The sequence below is a fragment of the Sebastes fasciatus genome, chromosome 17, assembly GCF_043250625.1.
Source record: "Sebastes fasciatus isolate fSebFas1 chromosome 17, fSebFas1.pri, whole genome shotgun sequence".
Lineage (NCBI taxonomy): Eukaryota > Metazoa > Chordata > Actinopteri > Perciformes > Sebastidae > Sebastes > Sebastes fasciatus.
In genome coordinates, this window is record NC_133811.1 from 17,010,754 (window position 1) to 17,028,914 (window position 18,161).

The 18,161-nt window shown below is 43.3% G+C and overlaps 1 protein-coding gene across 16 annotated transcripts in view; it reads right to left on the minus strand.

Annotated features, from left to right (window-relative positions):
* Positions 1-551: 551 nt before the first annotated feature.
* Positions 552-18,161, minus strand: part of clasp2 (cytoplasmic linker associated protein 2) — a 66,147-nt gene continuing 48,537 nt past the window's right edge. For 6 of the 16 annotated variants that reach the window (XM_074612362.1, XM_074612373.1, XM_074612372.1 and 3 more), the window contains 20 exons: positions 16,590-16,697; positions 16,219-16,281; positions 15,571-15,677; positions 15,408-15,431; positions 15,074-15,229; positions 14,310-14,401; positions 14,155-14,218; positions 13,383-13,442; positions 12,463-12,626; positions 11,617-11,695; positions 9,152-9,295; positions 8,895-9,038; positions 8,663-8,769; positions 7,370-7,511; positions 3,933-4,128; positions 3,642-3,835; positions 3,423-3,551; positions 2,959-3,165; positions 2,511-2,627; positions 552-2,091 (listed from right to left, as the gene is read on the minus strand). In XM_074612362.1, coding sequence (XP_074468463.1) covers positions 2,014-2,091; positions 2,511-2,627; positions 2,959-3,165; positions 3,423-3,551; positions 3,642-3,835; positions 3,933-4,128; positions 7,370-7,511; positions 8,663-8,769; positions 8,895-9,038; positions 9,152-9,295; positions 11,617-11,695; positions 12,463-12,626; positions 13,383-13,442; positions 14,155-14,218; positions 14,310-14,401; positions 15,074-15,229; positions 15,408-15,431; positions 15,571-15,677; positions 16,219-16,281; positions 16,590-16,697 — 2,375 coding nt within the window. In that variant the 3' untranslated portion in view covers positions 552-2,013. The remainder of the gene's footprint in view (positions 2,092-2,510; positions 2,628-2,958; positions 3,166-3,422; positions 3,552-3,641; positions 3,836-3,932; positions 4,129-7,369; positions 7,512-8,662; positions 8,770-8,894; positions 9,039-9,151; positions 9,296-11,616; positions 11,696-12,462; positions 12,627-13,382; positions 13,443-14,154; positions 14,219-14,309; positions 14,402-15,073; positions 15,230-15,407; positions 15,432-15,570; positions 15,678-16,218; positions 16,282-16,589; positions 16,698-18,161) is intronic. The other 10 variants (XM_074612376.1, XM_074612375.1, XM_074612374.1 and 7 more) reach the window with 8 other exon arrangements.

Here is an 18,161-nt window from a genome sequence, read left to right on the forward strand (position 1 = left end):
GCATTTGCTGTTGCAGCAGTTTGTGCATCATGTTTTATAAACTGATCATGTTTTGCATTGAATCTGTTAAGTAGCTAGCTGTTATTTCTCAGAATATTTTGGAGGATTTACGAGATGCCCAAAGAGAGAAAAGTATTCAGTGTTTCACAACAAATTACAAAAATACACATAATTTTGTGTATACATTTTTTTTCTTTCAATCTTATCCCTTTTATCATCAGCTGTGATATAAAAGAAGAGTTACTGCGAAAAAGGACAGAGGTCTTTGTTGCAGTTTTAAGCTTTAACTAATCGTACATGTTTTTCACTATCTCTTGGTTTACGGTACGGCTGGCGATAGTGGCTCTTTAGAAAATATACTGGAGATGGTTTATCACTGATCCTGGGTCAATTCGACAAATAGTTTGCAACCAAAATGATCAGTCTTCAGTGTTGAATTGCAATCAGTAAAGATGTTTAATATATCCCATCTGTCATTAACATTTCTATCCACCTCTTTTTTTGGGACTCTTCTCCACTGCAACAATCAAAAGAGACAGCAGGGCTCGTCATGATCTGTACACGTTCTTTATTTGTAATGTAAGCACAGCTTTGTAAATGCACGGAGGAAACACAACAGTGAAAACTAGAATGTTACAAGAAGAGGAGGGAAAGAAAGACACGATGAAGAGAAGAGAAGAAGAGAAAAAGGGTGACGTGACGATTTCGTTTTCAGAGCTGTAAATAATACATTTCTACAAATTTCTCAGCAGAGAAAAAATAAGTGAGAGAGAGAGAGAGAGAGAGAAAGAGACTACGGCTAAAGCGACAGAGAGAAAATAAAAACAAGGATGGGCACAGGTGCGCGTGTGCACCCCCCGGGGAACTCTCCTAAATGACACAGTTATTGGATATCCCATTTTAATATCATGTATAGATACATATCCACTATGTGATAATAAGCCATGTCCTGTCATACTTCATGTAGTAAGCAGCACGCACACATCTTCCTCCCCGTGTTGCCCAAAAGTGGAGTGATCCGAGATGAGCCGGGAGAAAACGGAGTACACCGTGAATGTTTCTGAAAGGGGTGGACATCGTTCACATTAATTTAAAACCCCAGTCACACTATTCTGACTGTCGATCCAATAAAAACGTTTAAATTTAGTCTCATGCATAGTCAAGCACGTAACACCTCTTATACCTCGGGATGTACTGTATTCGCTATGAGCAGGCGTGACCCGCTGTGACTCGTGTTAGTGCTGTGCACGGTTGCTTGGTTGGTTGGTCGTACCTTTTAGGCTAATCAGCACCTTTTTGAAAGTGTGTGTATATGTGTGTGTGAGCGAGAGAAAACTCCAAACATTAAAAACCGCTGCAGTAAAACCTCATCGCGTAAAATAAATCCAAACTATGACACAATGTAAATTTACATTCCTGTCTACCTGGCCCCGGTTACTCGCTGTTCAAGAAAGACACAAGGCGGCTCCATTCGTTCGTCTCAGCCCTGTTCTATGAACCTTACCCCCTTAAAAATGAGAACCATGCAGACGCACCGCTTACTGTTGACATCGAGATGTTATTCAGAGGGGATACTGTAGTGTTCGGGATAGAGGACGGACGTTTCTTCATCCTTGAGTGATTAGTGACAAACCGGGTGTGACTGGATGTGTGTTATCTGTTGGTGTGTTTAAGGGTTCAGTTCAGTCTGAGATCCTCAGCGATGGTCAGGAGAACTACAACACTCCTCTCTTCTGCACCGCAACTCCCATCTTGTACAGGAAATGTATGAGGACCGTGTGTACCTGTGTGTGTGTGTGTGTGTGTGTGTGTGTGTGTGTGTGTGTGTGTGTGTGTGTGTCACTCTGCTGGCCAGAGTGCAAGCGTAGGTGTGGGTGTAAGCTCCGGTGAAAGAGTGTTAGGATGTGTGTTTTTGTTCTCGGTCTGTGTGGGTGTGAGCTCATGAAGGGTTGTTTATGTTTGGTGGGCAGAGTTGCAGTTCTGTGGTTGCCCTGTGGGAGGGCGCTGTATCTCCTATAGGCCCTCAGTCGGGGGTTCACCGCCGCCGGAGCCGGACTGAGCACGCTTGATGTACAGATTCAGCAGCTTCAGCTGCGGACAGAAAAACAGAAAGAGGATAGATATATGTAAATGTATGCATCTCTAGAGGTTGCAAGGAAGTCATACTAGGTGTATTACTGAGGTGAGAATCGCAAGTATTCAAATATTAGTTATTATTAGAGAAAGATACATTATAAAGAATGGATGAAAGTAAATCAGTGCTATGATATTGTATAAAAATACAACAAAAAGACCACACTGGTCTCCCACTAGAACACAAAAGGTGTTTGCTCCCATTTTTTAATGTGTTCAAAACACATACATATCCCAAGATGCCACATTTCAACCTGTCAAGACGCCAAAACATGGTGTTTTAAGACATGGATGAGAAACGACACATTTTTCAGCCAACTGGCTTGTGCTAAATCTACATCTAAATCTACGTTTCAAATGCTTATAGGTCAGGTTACCTTGCTGCTGGAGAGTTGGCTGAGGTGCGGTTTGAGGTCCTCTCCGATCACTGCGTAAATGGCCACCAAGCAGAACACACAGGCTTTCCTTACACTGCTCTCAGAGTTGTCGTAACCCTGTTTAACCAGATACAATGGATTACAAACCTGCAGGACACTTTGGACAAAACAAAGGAGTCAGAGAAAGTATCCGTGTATGAATGTGTGGATGGTGTGTGAGGACGGGATGTATTTGCCATAGCGTAAATACACGGAACTCCAATTCAAATAATATAAAGAATACTTTGGCCTCAGAAAAAAACACTTTAGTAGACACGGCCCCTAACCCTCTACAGCGAAAGATAAAAACAATTCCTCTTACTTTTAAATAAATAATGCACCCAACATTATACTTCTAATAGTGCTAGATCGTAAAACAAAAACTAAGTTTCGTCTGTATGTGTGTTACCTGTATGAGTCCTGGCACGATCTCAGGCAGGAGGCTCATCAGGCCCTCGCGGGGAACCCTCTCCACCACTTTGGTCTGCATCTTGATGGCAGCCAGGTTGATGGGGTAGTCAGCTGACTGGATAATGGGACACAACACCTTGACACACTGGTCTGGGCTGATGGACAACGCCAACATGGCTGCCGTCTCCTCTGCTGCTCGTACCACCTGCAGGACAAAAACATTATCAGTGCTGATCCTCTATAAGAGTAAATTGGGCAAAAAATCAGTCATTATGTAATTTGATCTATTCATTTGAAATAAATATTAGCATTTCATAATCACGTAGCAGATGAGTACATGTTTTTAATCTATTAAACACTTTGATCATCCATATATAAACTCAAAAACAACTTTCATCTTTTCACGCTCTCTGAAGTCCTCTTGATAAAAATTTGTTTTTAAGAGAACTAATTTCTGAGTACCTCCTTGTGGGGGTCTTTGTGAGCCTCCAGGGCCTTCATGATGGTGAGCTCTGCGTAGTTTTTGAACCTCCACGGCTGCTTGCTGAGAATCTCCCTCAGCACCCGCAGAGCCAGCGTTCGGATCACATGCTGGGAGAATTACAAGGATTTTAGAAGTTTAAAGGAAAAGGAGATTTAGCACGGTGTTATCATAGAAACCAAGCGAGTGTGTGTGTGTACCTCTCTGTCGCCCATCGTTTCCAGCAGGAGCAGCAGGATGGTCTTGAAATGTTCGTCCCACACCTGCAGGGTGTTCTCGCGAATCAGCTTCAGCAGTTCGCACAGCGCCGCCTTCCTCTCCTCAACGCGCTCGTTGTGATTGGACAACTCTTTCAGCAGCTCGGCCACCAGCTCCGATTGGTCCAGGCTGCTGTCTGTTAATAGATAAACAAAAAACACATATGGGGCAATTATCATATTTATTATATTTTCTTTTTATATATTTTTTTCTGTCACAATGCGTCTGTGTACCGTCTGTGAGGAGCTCAGAGTCGTCCATGCTGGTGTCTTTGCTTCTGTGTTTGAAGGGAGAGTCGGAGAAGTGGTCGCGGGCTCCTCGGGGGCTGGAGGACAGCAGGGGGGTGTTGAGGAGGGACGTCTTGTTGTCCAGAGCCATGCGGCCTCCGTCCACAAAGTCTGACACTCTGCTGTCTGTCCCGCTGTCTCCCTGCAGAAACGCAATAACAATTGTTAAAGAGGCTCCGACTTTCAGGTCACTTTTTGGCTCATTTGGCCCGAGACCAAATTAAAACAATCTAACGTTGTTGGCTTTTATTTCCAACCAACGAAACCAAGAGGTGTCACAGAGGAACAAAACAAAAATCAAGCTTTTGACTGACATTAATTCATGCTGCACCTTGTGTTCGTTTTCTTAGTTGTCATACAGACCTCACAAAAGATTAATTGATTATGAACACTATTAGTTGAGACTGCAACTTGACCTCATCTGTCAAAAAGGACAAAAAATTAGGCTTCTTGTCTGAGCTTTTTCTTATCCAAACTGAGGGTCTAGATGACATGATTGATCAGGAATTGCTAGAATACTCAAAGTAGGACAACATCACATCATATCACTGTTTCATCTCCTTTCTGATGTATTAATTAAAATCTCCTGCACGCATGCTGACGTGCATACGAATTTATCTTGCATATTTATATAGCTTGCCTGAACCAGACCACTACCCAGCTTTGAGGGTGTCTCAGTCCAGTTGTTAAGTCCGCACTAGAGTTAAAATGACAGCTTTCACAACAGACTAAGGCCCTGTTCAGACCTGGCATTAACATGCGTCTTGAGTGGTCCGATCACAAGTGGACAGCTCTAAGTACAGGTGTGAATGCACTCAAGATGCATTGAGATCCGATCTCTCAGACCACATTCAGAGGTGGTCTGGGCCCTCTATGGCCACATTCTTTTAGCAGTGTGTACACGAATGTGTCATAGCGCACAATGAAGGACCGCCTACTCAACTGACCTGTGTGTTACTCGAGAAAGGTATTTTATGAAGGTAATAAAATAACGACAAATACTTTATTACTCCCCCATTGTAAACAGCAGCGCATAACAGCTTCACACTTTCGTTCTGACCTTTCATGATAAAAAACCTAGACATATAGCCTGCACTGCGCATCCAGAGGGAACTCAACAAAATAGCTTAATATATAGCAGCTCTCTGAAGCTCTGTGCTCGGTTCGGAGGTCTCCAGGGACCACCAATAACCTCATATTTTTATGTTCGTAAAATGTACTAATGTAATGTAATTCACAAATATGTAGGATATTAATTCCGCTGTCTCCTGTCGGTTAAAAACAACAATGCATTTGGTCTTTGCGAAAGGAAATGATGTATGTGTTTATTTGCATATAGAGCAGGGAAGTGAGATCCGATCACTAGTGGTCACTGGAGACGCCATGTGGAGACGTATTCTAATGCCAGGTGTCAACAGACGTACTTAAAGCTGTCCACTTATGACCGTATCACCCGAGACGCATGTTAATGCCAGGTCTGAACAGGGTCTAAATATACCAAACCAAACAAGCAACACACCAGAATCCCCGTGCACTAAACAGGTTGGGTATAAAAGCATCCTAAAATGCTGGGCTGTACGCCGTTTCAGCCGGTACAGATACTGGTCAAAACAAAAGGAAACACACACTCTTAATTTAGTCATCTGGATCACTTCTTTTGTTGACAGCATGTAGTTCTTTAGATGTGATAAAAACAACCCAGTGTTGGGACCACCAGGTGAGAGGTGGAGCAGGGTGAAGCTGGTTAAGGTGATCTTGTTTCTGTGTATATTTACACTCAAACCACTAAATGCACTGTCTGAGTGGCGGTTTGATGGGTCAGGTGCACTTTGGCAGGATGATGACATGTGGGCTGGTTAGATTTCAGATGCATCTCATGGGGAAAATGTCAGGGGGTCTGACCTCTGTACTAGAGTACACCGTGTCCTTAAAAGGGGCCGGGGTTGTGTTGGAGGGACTGTAAAAAGACCTGGCATGACGTCTGAAGTCATGAATTTGGACTTAACAAGTATCTAGATAAGCACTGGTGAAAATATTAAAGGGGAGGTTCTTGTTGAGAAAATCCTCACGGTGTGATTTTCAGCCACCGGGATCACAACAAACAATGCACATGATTTTATCAGTGGCTATAGAGGATCCAGTTCACAGTCGTCAGTCCCATAAACACTTAATGTACTCCTCCCAGTTCCCACGCTGCAGGGGGAGCGGTGGAACAGATCAGATGTCAGGGTCACATACAGTTAATGGAGGTAGCTATGTTTGTGCATGTGTGTTTTGCACGTCTTGGAAAACATGCTGCAAGGCTGAACAACACTATGGATCAAAACCCATTACTGTTTGAGTACCAAGTGAGATATGTCTGCAGCTTTGAGTAGCAAAAGTGCATCAAAAGTTAGCATCGAACACTTTGTCAGATCTTGTTTATTCTGTGATCAGATATTTTCTGATTTAAATCAGAACTTTGACAATTTTGTCAAACGGTGGCATTGGTCTTGTACGGCTGCTTGTGTCAAAACAGTATTAAACACTACTGTTTGAGAAGTTTCTTTTATGTTAAATAATCAAAAAAACAACAAAATTGTTTTGGTATTGTTCCAAAAAAAAGGCATCGTTCTGAAAGTAGTGTAAAATTTTGAAAACATTTCCCCACAAACAGGACTGGCTATGTCATAAACCAATCAGTGTGAACAGCTCACAGCGATGTGGCAACACTGAGCAAGTTTATTGATTTATCATCTTATATATCAGTCAGCGTCAACACACGACGCACCCTGTTGCACAACACCTAATAAAAGTGTTGCCTACAACAGAGAATCAAAGTTAATTGTATTTCTGAGGAATGAACGCTAAGAACTGATTGAACATTAAACTACATTCAAGTTAATTTTTTCTTTTCCTAACGCTTCCCCCAACACCTCTACTCTTTGTATTTGTGGCAGCGTTCTGCTCAAGTTTCATCAAATAATATTGTCTGACTACAACAACTAGCTCCTTCACGACAAGCGAAACAGACGAAGTGTGAAACTGGTTTTGGGGAGTTTCATGAAAGAATTCCTAAAAGTTGGCAGCTTGGTCATTTTAAAGTCTACTCTTCAACAACACGGTTGTTTGCAAATCTTGGCTGCTCTCCTTCACACAATCGTCTGTAAATGTTTCACTTTTGTTCTCAGTCAAAGTCATGTCATCGTGTCTGAGGAAGAAAATGTCACACTATGTAAAATGTTACCTAAAACTAAATGGTGCTGCCAACAATTACAGGAAAAAAAATTATTTCCTTCCTGTTAGACCAGCAGCTCTAATGGTTTCATATCAGCCTCGACACATACTGATGTACACTTCACATCAACACACACACACACTATCAATCCGTCTGCTCTACTGACCTCGTCTCCGTCCCGCCGGTGAACCGGTTCATTCATGTCCTCTTGGCTGCGGACGCTGAAGTTCTGGATCGCCTCAGTGACACCTTTCAGTGAGCTGTAGATGTCCTCCGAGTTCATGTTCTCTGTGTCGTAGTCAAATGCACTGCACACAAAGGAGAATAAAAAAAGGACACTGAGCTAAGGCTGCACGATTACAGTCATCAAACTGTTATACCCCCACTTATGATACATTTCATATGGAATCACATGTTTTTCTACTACACATTTAGAATAAATCTGATTGAGATAAATGTGAAAAAAAAAAATTTCAACGTACTACCAAAATTAAAAAAATCTGACTATAAAAAGGAATCTCTGTCTGTGTATAATTTGCATATCTCGAGAACCGTTAATCCGATCTAATTCACACTTGGCGGATGTATTGCTGGGGAATGCTTTTTCAAATTTGGTGCAATATTGGACACGTTCAATATTACGATTGCAGACTGAGACGAGCATGTCGTCTGCAGCGGGCAGACCGCGGCTCATTGCAGGTCACTTTTGCGGCTGGATCCTGGATCTACAGCCTGCGAACGCTAATGCTGGATAACGTTACAATCAAACTTTTCTTCACTTCCCTGGGTCAAAGAGCACAAGCATAAAGTCAACAGGAGCAGCGCCACTCTGCCATTACAACTCAAATTGTGTACGTTTTTGGCATACAAACTTATAACTTTACCGCCGGCAAAACACCTCCACTCATTAAATCCATGCTCTGCTTTATGACCGCGCAGGTTATGTCAAAGCAAGCGACTAATACATATACCTATTTGGAAATTACCTCTGCTAAGTGTATTCCACCAAGTGTATTTCTGATGGTGAGTAACATGGCCTCGGTGTGTGATGCAACTATGTCATGGCAGGTATATTGCTCAGGAACCAAGGAAGCACAGCGTCAAGTGTGAAGTTGTTCGTATGAGCGGTTCTCCTGAAAGCTGCAAGCAGCAACACCACAGGCCAAGCATTCAGCCTGTTCTGAACAGGCATGTTTTGAACGGGCACTGCACTAGTTACATAAAAAGTACAAAAACAGTATTGATCATATACCCCCAGACTTCCTTCTTTTTAAATTGTGACCTAGAGACATAAAGGAGAAGGAGCAGCAACACACTGAGCCATACTGTCTCTAACTAATGTGGTTTAATTCATAACGAACATCTGTAGACTTTACTCTTTTCTACTGTGCACATCTTGGCCTGTATTCATTCAGTCTATGTGAATGATTGTTAGATGGATTTTCCAAGTGTGTGTTACCTTGGTGAGGGGGTGTTCTGGGAGGTGTTGGTGGGGGATGTGACCGGGCTGGACCAGCTTGCTGGAGATCGGGGCGTGTGGCGCGTCAGAGGGCTGCCCATTGTTGCCTGAAGAAGTGACAAAAAACACACAAGTTAAGTTAAGTTAGAAAGAAGTACGCCATTAATGTTACAGTATAATGATTCACAACCACAGTGTACCATGTGTGGCTGAAACACAAAACCTTTGTTACCTGTGCAGCGTTGCCAGTGTTCTTCAGGTGGTTTTGAAGCAGCTTGGTGGCTCCGTCCTGAAAGGTTTTGGGCAGAGCTGCCAGCAGCATGGTGAACTCTGGAGTATTGAGCTGGAACAGTGAGATCAACACCGACTGGGCTGCCTGTAACACACAAAACACATCTCCTTCAGTTAGAAAAACTCTACTGGGTTTATCTCATGAGAGTTAACTAATGGAAAAATGTTTTGAGCTAGTGGAGGTTTGTGTGTCTGCACCTTTCTGACGTCAGAGCTCTTGGGTTCAGTCGTCCAGGTGATGATGCGGGAGATGGCCAGCCGAGTCTCACTGGAGTTCACAAAGTCTGGAGCTTCCATCTGTAATGTCAGCGTGTCGATATACTTCAGAATGGCCACCTTCACCTGCGACACAAAAATGTGCATTTACACAAATCATTAGTAAGTTGACTGATAACAACGAAACTGAATGGCCAATATTCACCTGCAAAAACACAAATACAGTAATAACAAAAAAACTACAAAACACACACGCATGAAAAAGTGACCACCAATGTTCACAGTCAGCATGAACAACCGCAGCAGATTGTGCATCTCTTGCAGGTCTGAAAATCAAATGATCTGATGAATCAGTGAGAGAAGTGCATTCATGGTCATGCTGCATCATGAGGGAAAACAAAATCAATCAAAAAGAAAAGCGATGACAAATAATACACGAAGGAACCAATAAATGCAAACATTCACCGCAGGCTCCGAAAAACGCCACAACAACTGACTCCTGTCCTGATTTTCCTCCCTCTCTCTACTCATTTGCACCTCAAGGACCAGAAACGTCCTCCAAATCACTTAGTAGCATTGCGCGGGCCATATAATTGCTCCCCCCGGAGCGCACTGACCTGGGAGGACTGGCTCCAGGCTGCGGCCTGCTCGTCTAGAGAGCATGCGTGGCGCCGCACTCTGGGGGGGAACAATTTTACACCGGACCCTCCCCTGCCTCGCCCTCGCCCTCGCCCTCGCCCGCAACACGAGCTCCGTACAGGCTTCAGAGAGAAAGAGGAGAAGCACCGCGTCAATCAACGGAGGGAGAAAGGGAGACGAGGACAGGGGAGGGCAGGGGGAGACAAGAGGGGAAAAGGAGGCGGAGGGAAGAGGGAGGGAAGGGAGGAAGGGAGGAAGGGAGGAGAGTTTAGAGGAGTAATAAGATTGGAAAGTAAATTTGGGCGATATTGAAATTTTATGATATTCTGAAATTCACAATGTAATCGTTTAGGCCACATGATGGCAGCAAAGAGCTGTGATGGCTAGTTAGTTTAACAAGAAACAGTGGTTCATGAAGCTTCATGCAACAGTCTATAAGATGGATAATGACTTCTACGCTGCTGAAATGCTCAATATTGTATCAACATCCTTATAATGTGTGCACACTTATCAGTGTTGCATCGAAAGTGTCTGACTTGACCTTACAAGTCACCACAGGCAGCATATTTAGGGTGATATTTGATTTTTATTGTCTGTTGTTGATACATTTTTCTGGAAATTCAACTGAGAAACTGCTTTTAGATAAAAGATCCAGTCCAGTGAATTGCGTATCAGAAAAAAATCCAGGTACTTCATCGCATCAAATCTGTAGTTAAAGCATCTTTGAGTCTTTGTAAAGCGTTATTTAAGTTGAATTTATTATTATTATTATTATTATTATAAATCCAAGATTGGCAAATTGATTTGCAAAATCCCCACACAAACATGTTTCTACTGTCTCACGGTATATGTTGTAGAGCTACAACGATTTATTGATTAGTTGTCAACTATTAAATTAATCGCCAACTATTTTGATCATCGAGAAATAATCGACATATTAATTGACAATGAAAATAATCGTTAGTTGCAGTCCTAATATATCGTCATATTGCCCTCCCCTGTGAGCTGTAACGTCAGACTATGAGCCAACTGAGTCTGTGTTTTTTTACTATTAAGAGTTTCTTCAGGCCACAGAGTAGGTCCACGTTCCACAACTGTGCTTTAAGCAGTCACTTCTGACAGCAGACAGCAATAACAAAAAGCAACAGCAAGCTACCTGTTAGATGACAGAGGTGTTGAAACAGCAGAGACATTTTGCCAAGTCAAATCGAGAGCAAGAATAGCCTTGAGGAAATTTATATTTCGGTGAAATTGGGATGCTGATAATATCTTTCATTGCCCAAATCTAGTTGGAAGGCAGAGGAAGAGAAGGACTGATAAGGAATGAAACAGTCGTGAGAATGGGGTGAAATATCGGGCAGGAACGAGTGTGGGAGGGGGCAGATAAGGGGTTAGGAGAGCGAGGAGTGAGGAATGAAGGTAAGGAGTGAGGGGCTAGGTCATACAGGTGAGACGAGAAGTTGCTCTAACAGAAGGGTTAGTGAGAAGGAAATTACAAGAGGATGGATACGGAGCTGGAGGAGGAAAGCTTGAAGGGCGTGTCCACACTGTAGCAGAGCAAAAAGCCGGTGGAGAAGCCAGATCAATCGCTATCCAATCACAGCCCAGGATTCAGGGGTTCGGGCAGGCATGAGGTCATATCAGTACATCATAGTTACCATGGTTACACAGTCTCTGAGTTTCCATCCTTCCATCTCGCCCCTCCCTTACTCCGACCTTTACACACTCCGCTCTCTTTCTCATATAAACACACACACACACACACACACACACACACACACACACACACACATTAAATGAACATTTACCTTGAGGTTGGGCGTCTGTGTCTGGTCCACAGTGAACCTCATGAGAATAGTAAACTGGAGGTCATTGGGGAAAGACTCTCTGTCAGAGGGGGGAAAAAAAAGATTACTGTGTTACTACAAAAGTCAGAGGTAAACAATAATTTGTATTATTATCCTCCCTTTGTGTATGTGTAAAAACATAAGACAGAGAAGGCAGTGTTGATCCTCAGAGGCGTATCTATTCTTTTATATGTATAGGGGTTAATGCCCGACGAGGTGTCCATTATCAGGAATTAAAGCCTCTGAACACCCACACAGGTGTTTTCAGTTAATCTGGCTGATTAGACCTCTGCTCAGGACTGTGTGAGCGTGTATACACTAACTGAGTCTCCTGTTAGCTTTGCTGAACCTGTTAGGGCCGGACAAATTAAACCTTTATCGTTCTTATTGGTGGATGAAGATTTGTAATATAATAAATTCCCATCAGAGCTCTGGCCCAACTTTAACCTGAGCAGACGTCTAATCAGCCAGAATAAATGAAATGTACTCTGTGGCAAACAAACATTTATGATACTTACACGTTTTGTTCAGCAAGATATTCTCTACAAATGAACACCACTTTTATGATTTTTGAAGTGTGAATGCAATCTCCAGAAGTAAAAAGCTAAAGCTAGGCTGTAAGGGAACTACACCACGGTCAAAGGAGAGCGAGTATACACAACAGGGCTGTAAAGGCGGACGAGTCGGCGTGATGATACCCATTGACTTCCACACGAGGGAACTGGAAGTGCTAACTCATTTCTGGGTTTTAGGACTCATTCCTTTAGCACTCTATGTCAGTCTGTAGTGTGATAGTGTGACACCCACCGTGTGACATCCAGGGCTCTCTGAACTTTGGCCTGTACGGAGCCAAGCAGGTCGGCTCCCATCTTCTTCAGCAGCTGTGTGAGCAGGACGAACAACCAGTCCTGTAGATCTTCCTTATGGACCAGGATGAAATCTACCAGCGTCTCCAGGAACATACTGAACACCTAAACACAAACACACAGTTTGGGTCACACAGCGACTCAGTCACTCAACCATTTTACACATGTTTCATGCACACATGCATGCACACAATTAGTCCTGCATTTATAGTGTAATTACAGGATACAGGGAGGTTATGCTCATGTGAGAGTAGCATTAGTTCCCATTGTGAAGTTAGTGGTTATTCACTCATCATTGCAGCAGCCCACCTTCAATCCCAATCTCCAATCAAACTTTAAATACCCAAATTAATAATAATAATAATAATAATGTTAGAAGACAACCACAATGAGACAGTTAAATACCAATGAGACTGTGTGGTTGACATCTCTACATGGTTGATTTCAGCAGGACAGTGTAGTTACAGGCAACCTTATGTGAGGCAGGTTAGTGAGTGAGATTTTCATCCAAACACAATGTATAAATACGATAACACTGATTGGCCAGACTTACTCTCTACAGAGAGTTCCAGAGTGGGGTGGCATGGGGGAGAGAGAGACACATCTGTTAGCATCCTGACAAAGACGACCTGAATGAACTCGGCGTCTGCGTGCACGCTCAAAATCTCCATTTTCAATCCAACATTTGCAAAATGGAAATAAAGTCATATACATTAGAGCAAAAACATTTATAAAAAGTGATGTTTTGTGCACACTAGGAAAGAAAACTGAGAAAGACGTTGGAAAAACAAGGGAGATGAGAAAAAGGAAGTGGGATAGAGAGATGAAGGCAGGAGAGGGATCCATGGTGAGATGCAGTACCTTGAAGGAGGCTGAGCTTATACCGGATTCTGCCGTGCCGTACACCCTGCCGCAGTCTCGCTGAAATTCATCAAATCGTCAAACGTCAAACGAAGGGGGGGGAAGGGTAGAGGCTCTCACACACCTTACGTCAAGTGCGAGGCAGCGGGCACTCAAAAAACGCCGAAAGAAAAGTGGCAGTGTTAAGAGAGGGCGAAACGCAGCTGGTTAGTCAGAGAGAAGAGTTGGCAGCCCCAAATATCGGTGTGTATGTTTAAGTGTGTGTGCGGTCAGTGTCGTCGCCTCAGATTGCAGGGAGGGAGGGGGAAAGAGAGGGGAGTGGCATTGGATGCAGCGAGCACAGCCTGCGGGTCGGCCGCTACAGTGACAGAGCAATCCCACAGGACGGCGGAGAGGTGTGAAGTCACACGCAAACTCAGGCGTGGCATGCCGTTAGAAAACAGTCCGTCGCACACTCTGCATGCCTGTGATGCTATGTTTGAGTGTGACTATCCATGTGTTTACATCTGGGAATGCATTCTGACCCGTTTATCCCGTCTTTATCTCTAAACTTATTCATATTTAACACATGTGAGCGTCTGTGTGTGCGTGTGAACAAATGGATCCTTGTGTTTGTTTTGGCAGAATCCGGTACAGTGGAGGATGGTGGGGGTAAACGAAACATTTGGAACAAAAGGTAAAATCAAAGTGGGTGAATGATGAATCTATTTGGCATGGTGTTGTAAATGAGTGTGCATCTTTGTGCGAGTACTTGCGCTGTATGCGCTCATACCTTACTGTGAGGGTCTGCAAACATCCTGGTGAAGATTTCACACAGCCTCTTCAGCTCTACCCGACTGCAGGTCAACAAACAAAACAAAGTTAGATGAAAATCAACAACCGTTTTTTTATTCTTTGAAAACACATCCGCCTGTTTCTGTGGCTGACCTGAGGATGCGTTGGTTCTTGAGCAGCGCCTGCAGCCCCAACAGACCCTCCTTCCTCTCGGACCAGTTGGCACTGGCACAACGGTTCAACACCTGGTTATAACCACAAATACAGACACACATGTTGAGACTTCTGTATATACAGTGTATAATAAAGGCACAAAGGAAGTAATGATTCAAGACATATTGAGCCTGATACTGAAGTGTCATTGCTTTCCATTTCTTGCACTACTGGCACTAATTTCCTCACAATCCTTACCTCAAACTAGTAGTGTAAAAAGACAAAAATCCAAATTTCACTGACTTATAACCCAACTTGTATGTTTATAGCTCAATCGTATATACATACTTTACTATACTGTACCACCCTAAACCATATTACATTTGATATTCTATTATACTGCTGCGCTATACTATATCATATTATTACTAATATTACTACTATCACATTGCACCTTAAACTATATTTTGTACCTCATACTATACTATACTATATTGTACTAGGGCTTCACAATTAATCAATTTTATCGAAATCGCAATATGGCCTACTACAATTTTCAAATAGCAGGAGGCGCAATATTTGTTAAAGGCAGAATGTGTGTCAAGATACCATTTTAAATTAAATATTGTTGTGCTGCAGAGATGTCCTGGCCTGCACATCATATTCTACAGACTTAAGAAAACATCTTTGTTTGGTACAGATCCCCACAAAAAACACAACATAATCATTTTAATATGTTTTTCAATGCTGCTGTTGCCGCCAACCTCAGCTACGTCTTCCGTCTGCCTCATGTAGGTGGGGATGGCTCCTCCGTTCCTGGAGCTGTAGGACCTCTCTGAACAGGCGCTGGATGCATCGCTGTTAGCGTCGTCATCAGAGTACATGCTGTAGTTTTCGTACCGCCGCCGTGCTGGCTTCTTCTGCGGGTTGGAGGACAGAAATCCAAAGGAGATGAAATTAAGCTGAACGAGAAGACGGGAGTAACACCAGGCACAGGCTAGTCAAACATGCGCTAACACACACCTGCTTTATAGAGCACAAACACAGCTAAAGACACACAACACTACACACAGGTAAGAGGCAGGAGAAGGAGCTGACCTTGGACCGCATGTCTCCCAACAGCTGACAGCGTTAAACAGAGGTAGAACCAGGGGTTAGTTAACACACACACACACACACACTCCAGGAGGTGTGAGCTGCTTACTGGAAAGTGAACAGAGTTATTATGCATTTTTTTAATGTATATGTGTTGTGTTCATACCAGTGCATCTGCGAGAGCCTCTTCTACGTCTGAGCCAGGATTGAGGACCCTCATAGCACTGACTGAAGACGAGAGACGACTGGACTGACTGATGCCCAAACCTGATCCTGCAGATAGAAAGAGTGGAAGGATGGAGCAGGAGAGAACATGTTAAAAAATTACTACTTGTCTCACTCGTCCACTGATGGTCGCCATCATCCATTCACAATCAACACACACTACATTTCCCATGAGCCAACCCTGTGAGTTGATGGGATGACTTGTTAGGTGACATTGCAGGTGCCGCTGGGGGAGAAAGTATGATTGACAGAAAACACTGAAGAACATGTTGGTGTCCTTGCGGAAAAAGAGGGGCAGGGCTAAATAAAGAAAAACAAATGGTGAAACTGGGAGAATGGTTTGTCAACTGGCAACTGAACGGGCGGAAACATGCTATTCCACTGGAAGGTTCGACATCCTGGAGCAGAATAAAAAAAAAGAAAAAAAAGAAACACGGAGGCTGATGGACAAGAAAAGAAAACGGACAAATAACATAGGAGAAGATGCTTGGCACTAAAGAGAACAAAAAGAAAAATACGGGTGAGCGAACACAAAGTAAGGTGACGTGGGTGGGTGAGGTACGGAGAAATAGATGTACTCAGCCTTCACCTGCGGCACCAAAAACGTCAGGTGTGTGGAGAGCTCCGGTGGAGCGAGAGTAGCTCCGCGTTGCTGCAACCAAGATTAAAACACACATACAGAGTTTAACACTCGCACACGCACAAGACAAACACACACACACACACACACACACAACTCTAACACTGATTGAGGGTGTGAGAGTAGAAAGAAAGGCTGAAAAACATGCAAGAGATTGCTTTTTCTTTTTTTTTTTTTAAATCAACCTCAACCTTTTAAACTGTTGAGATTTTGATTAAATCAGACACTGAATTAAAATAAAAGCCTATGTTTTATGTATAAAAGGTTTCTCTTCTCCTTTGATCACCCTGAGTTTACTAGTCATCGCTCCTGCTACTCACCAAGGGGAGTGAAGGAGCGTGCAGGGCTGGTGTCCCGGCTGCTCTCCCTGCTGGCCTCTCTGCTGCAGCCCTGACTCATACTGGGCCGAGGGATACGACTGCCCCGAGCTAACGCCACCCGGGTTACAACACCGCACCGCAGCAGAGGGAAAGATGAAGGGGGGAAACAGGGGGAAGGAAGAGCAGCGGAGGGAAGAAAAGTGGTAGTAAGAACACACAGGACAAGGGGGAAGGGACATGAAGAAGACAACAAAAAGACAAAGAAGAAAGACAAACATGAGCAGTGACAAAGTAGAGAGAGAGAGAGAGAGAGGGGATGGTACATGGATAAAGACATGAATAAGACAGAACAGGCAAAAGTGACAAACTGAGAGAAACGAGAGAATACGAGCACAGGTCTACTGGCTCCGAGAGAGCATCTCAACAGATTTTAGTCTCTTCTTTTTCAGGATTTTCGAGCAACAAGAAAAAGTGCAATCATCAAAATAGTTGCACATTACTTTTCTGTTGATTGACTAATTGTTTCAGCTCGTCTATAAAATGCCACAAATACTGGAAGCAACCATAGACTGTATATAGAGATGGACGACATGACAGCTCCCCAAAAGTGAAGCCAAAACATCTGGATCGCCCCCTGGTGGCTGGCTGCAGTATAGGTCATAAATCCCGCCCTCTCCATGTAAGCGGATGGGACATGAGCCAAACTAAAAAGTCAAAGTACACTTCAAATAAATTTTTCCCAAAGATGGTTTCTGTCATTTTAGGTAGTTCTTATCACACTGATGTTTGTTCAAGTGTTCATTTTTCTGATTAGTTTGGTTTTAATGAGTTATTTGATGGTATAAAAAAGGGGTAGAGACGTCATGATTGACAGCTGCTCTGAGTGAAGTAGTCGCAGCCGGAGGCTCAAGAGGAGTTGTGACTTTAACTTTCCATAACCGTCACGAGTCTGTGTAATAGAACATGTGTCAATATGATCATAAATGTAGTTATAGAAATATTATGGTTAGTTGTTTCCAGCCAAACAGCTACCGTGGTGCTAACGTAGCAGCTGGGTGGCTCAGCTAAAATGCTGCGGCTGTCCTCGGCTCGAGGAGTGAGAGTTTCCTCGAGATTGGCTCATGCGGGTGTGTAGGCGGGACCTCGATACCGATCACTACTGCGGAGACTCTGGCTCCAAATTACGTCAAAATCTCAAGGCGGCAGCTCCCATAGCCGGGATATTCTGGCTTCACTTCTGTACAGTGGGAGAAAGAGTTTCGCCCCAAAAGGTGACGTCTTTAAAATTGCTTGATTTGTCCGACTAACAGTCATATGTTATATTTGGGTTCATTATTATAGTTTCCTAGTTTACTATCAAAACAGCTAAAATTCACATTGCAGAAGCTAGAACCAGTGAATTATGGGCATATTTATTTAAAAAATGACTTAAATGATTAATTGATTATCAAAATTGTTGCAGATGATTGACTAATTGTTTCAGCTGTAGATGAGATGCACCCGGAAGCACAGGACTGCTGGACTCACATTTAAATGAAACAAACAGTCTGATAATCACATGCACTCGGGGTG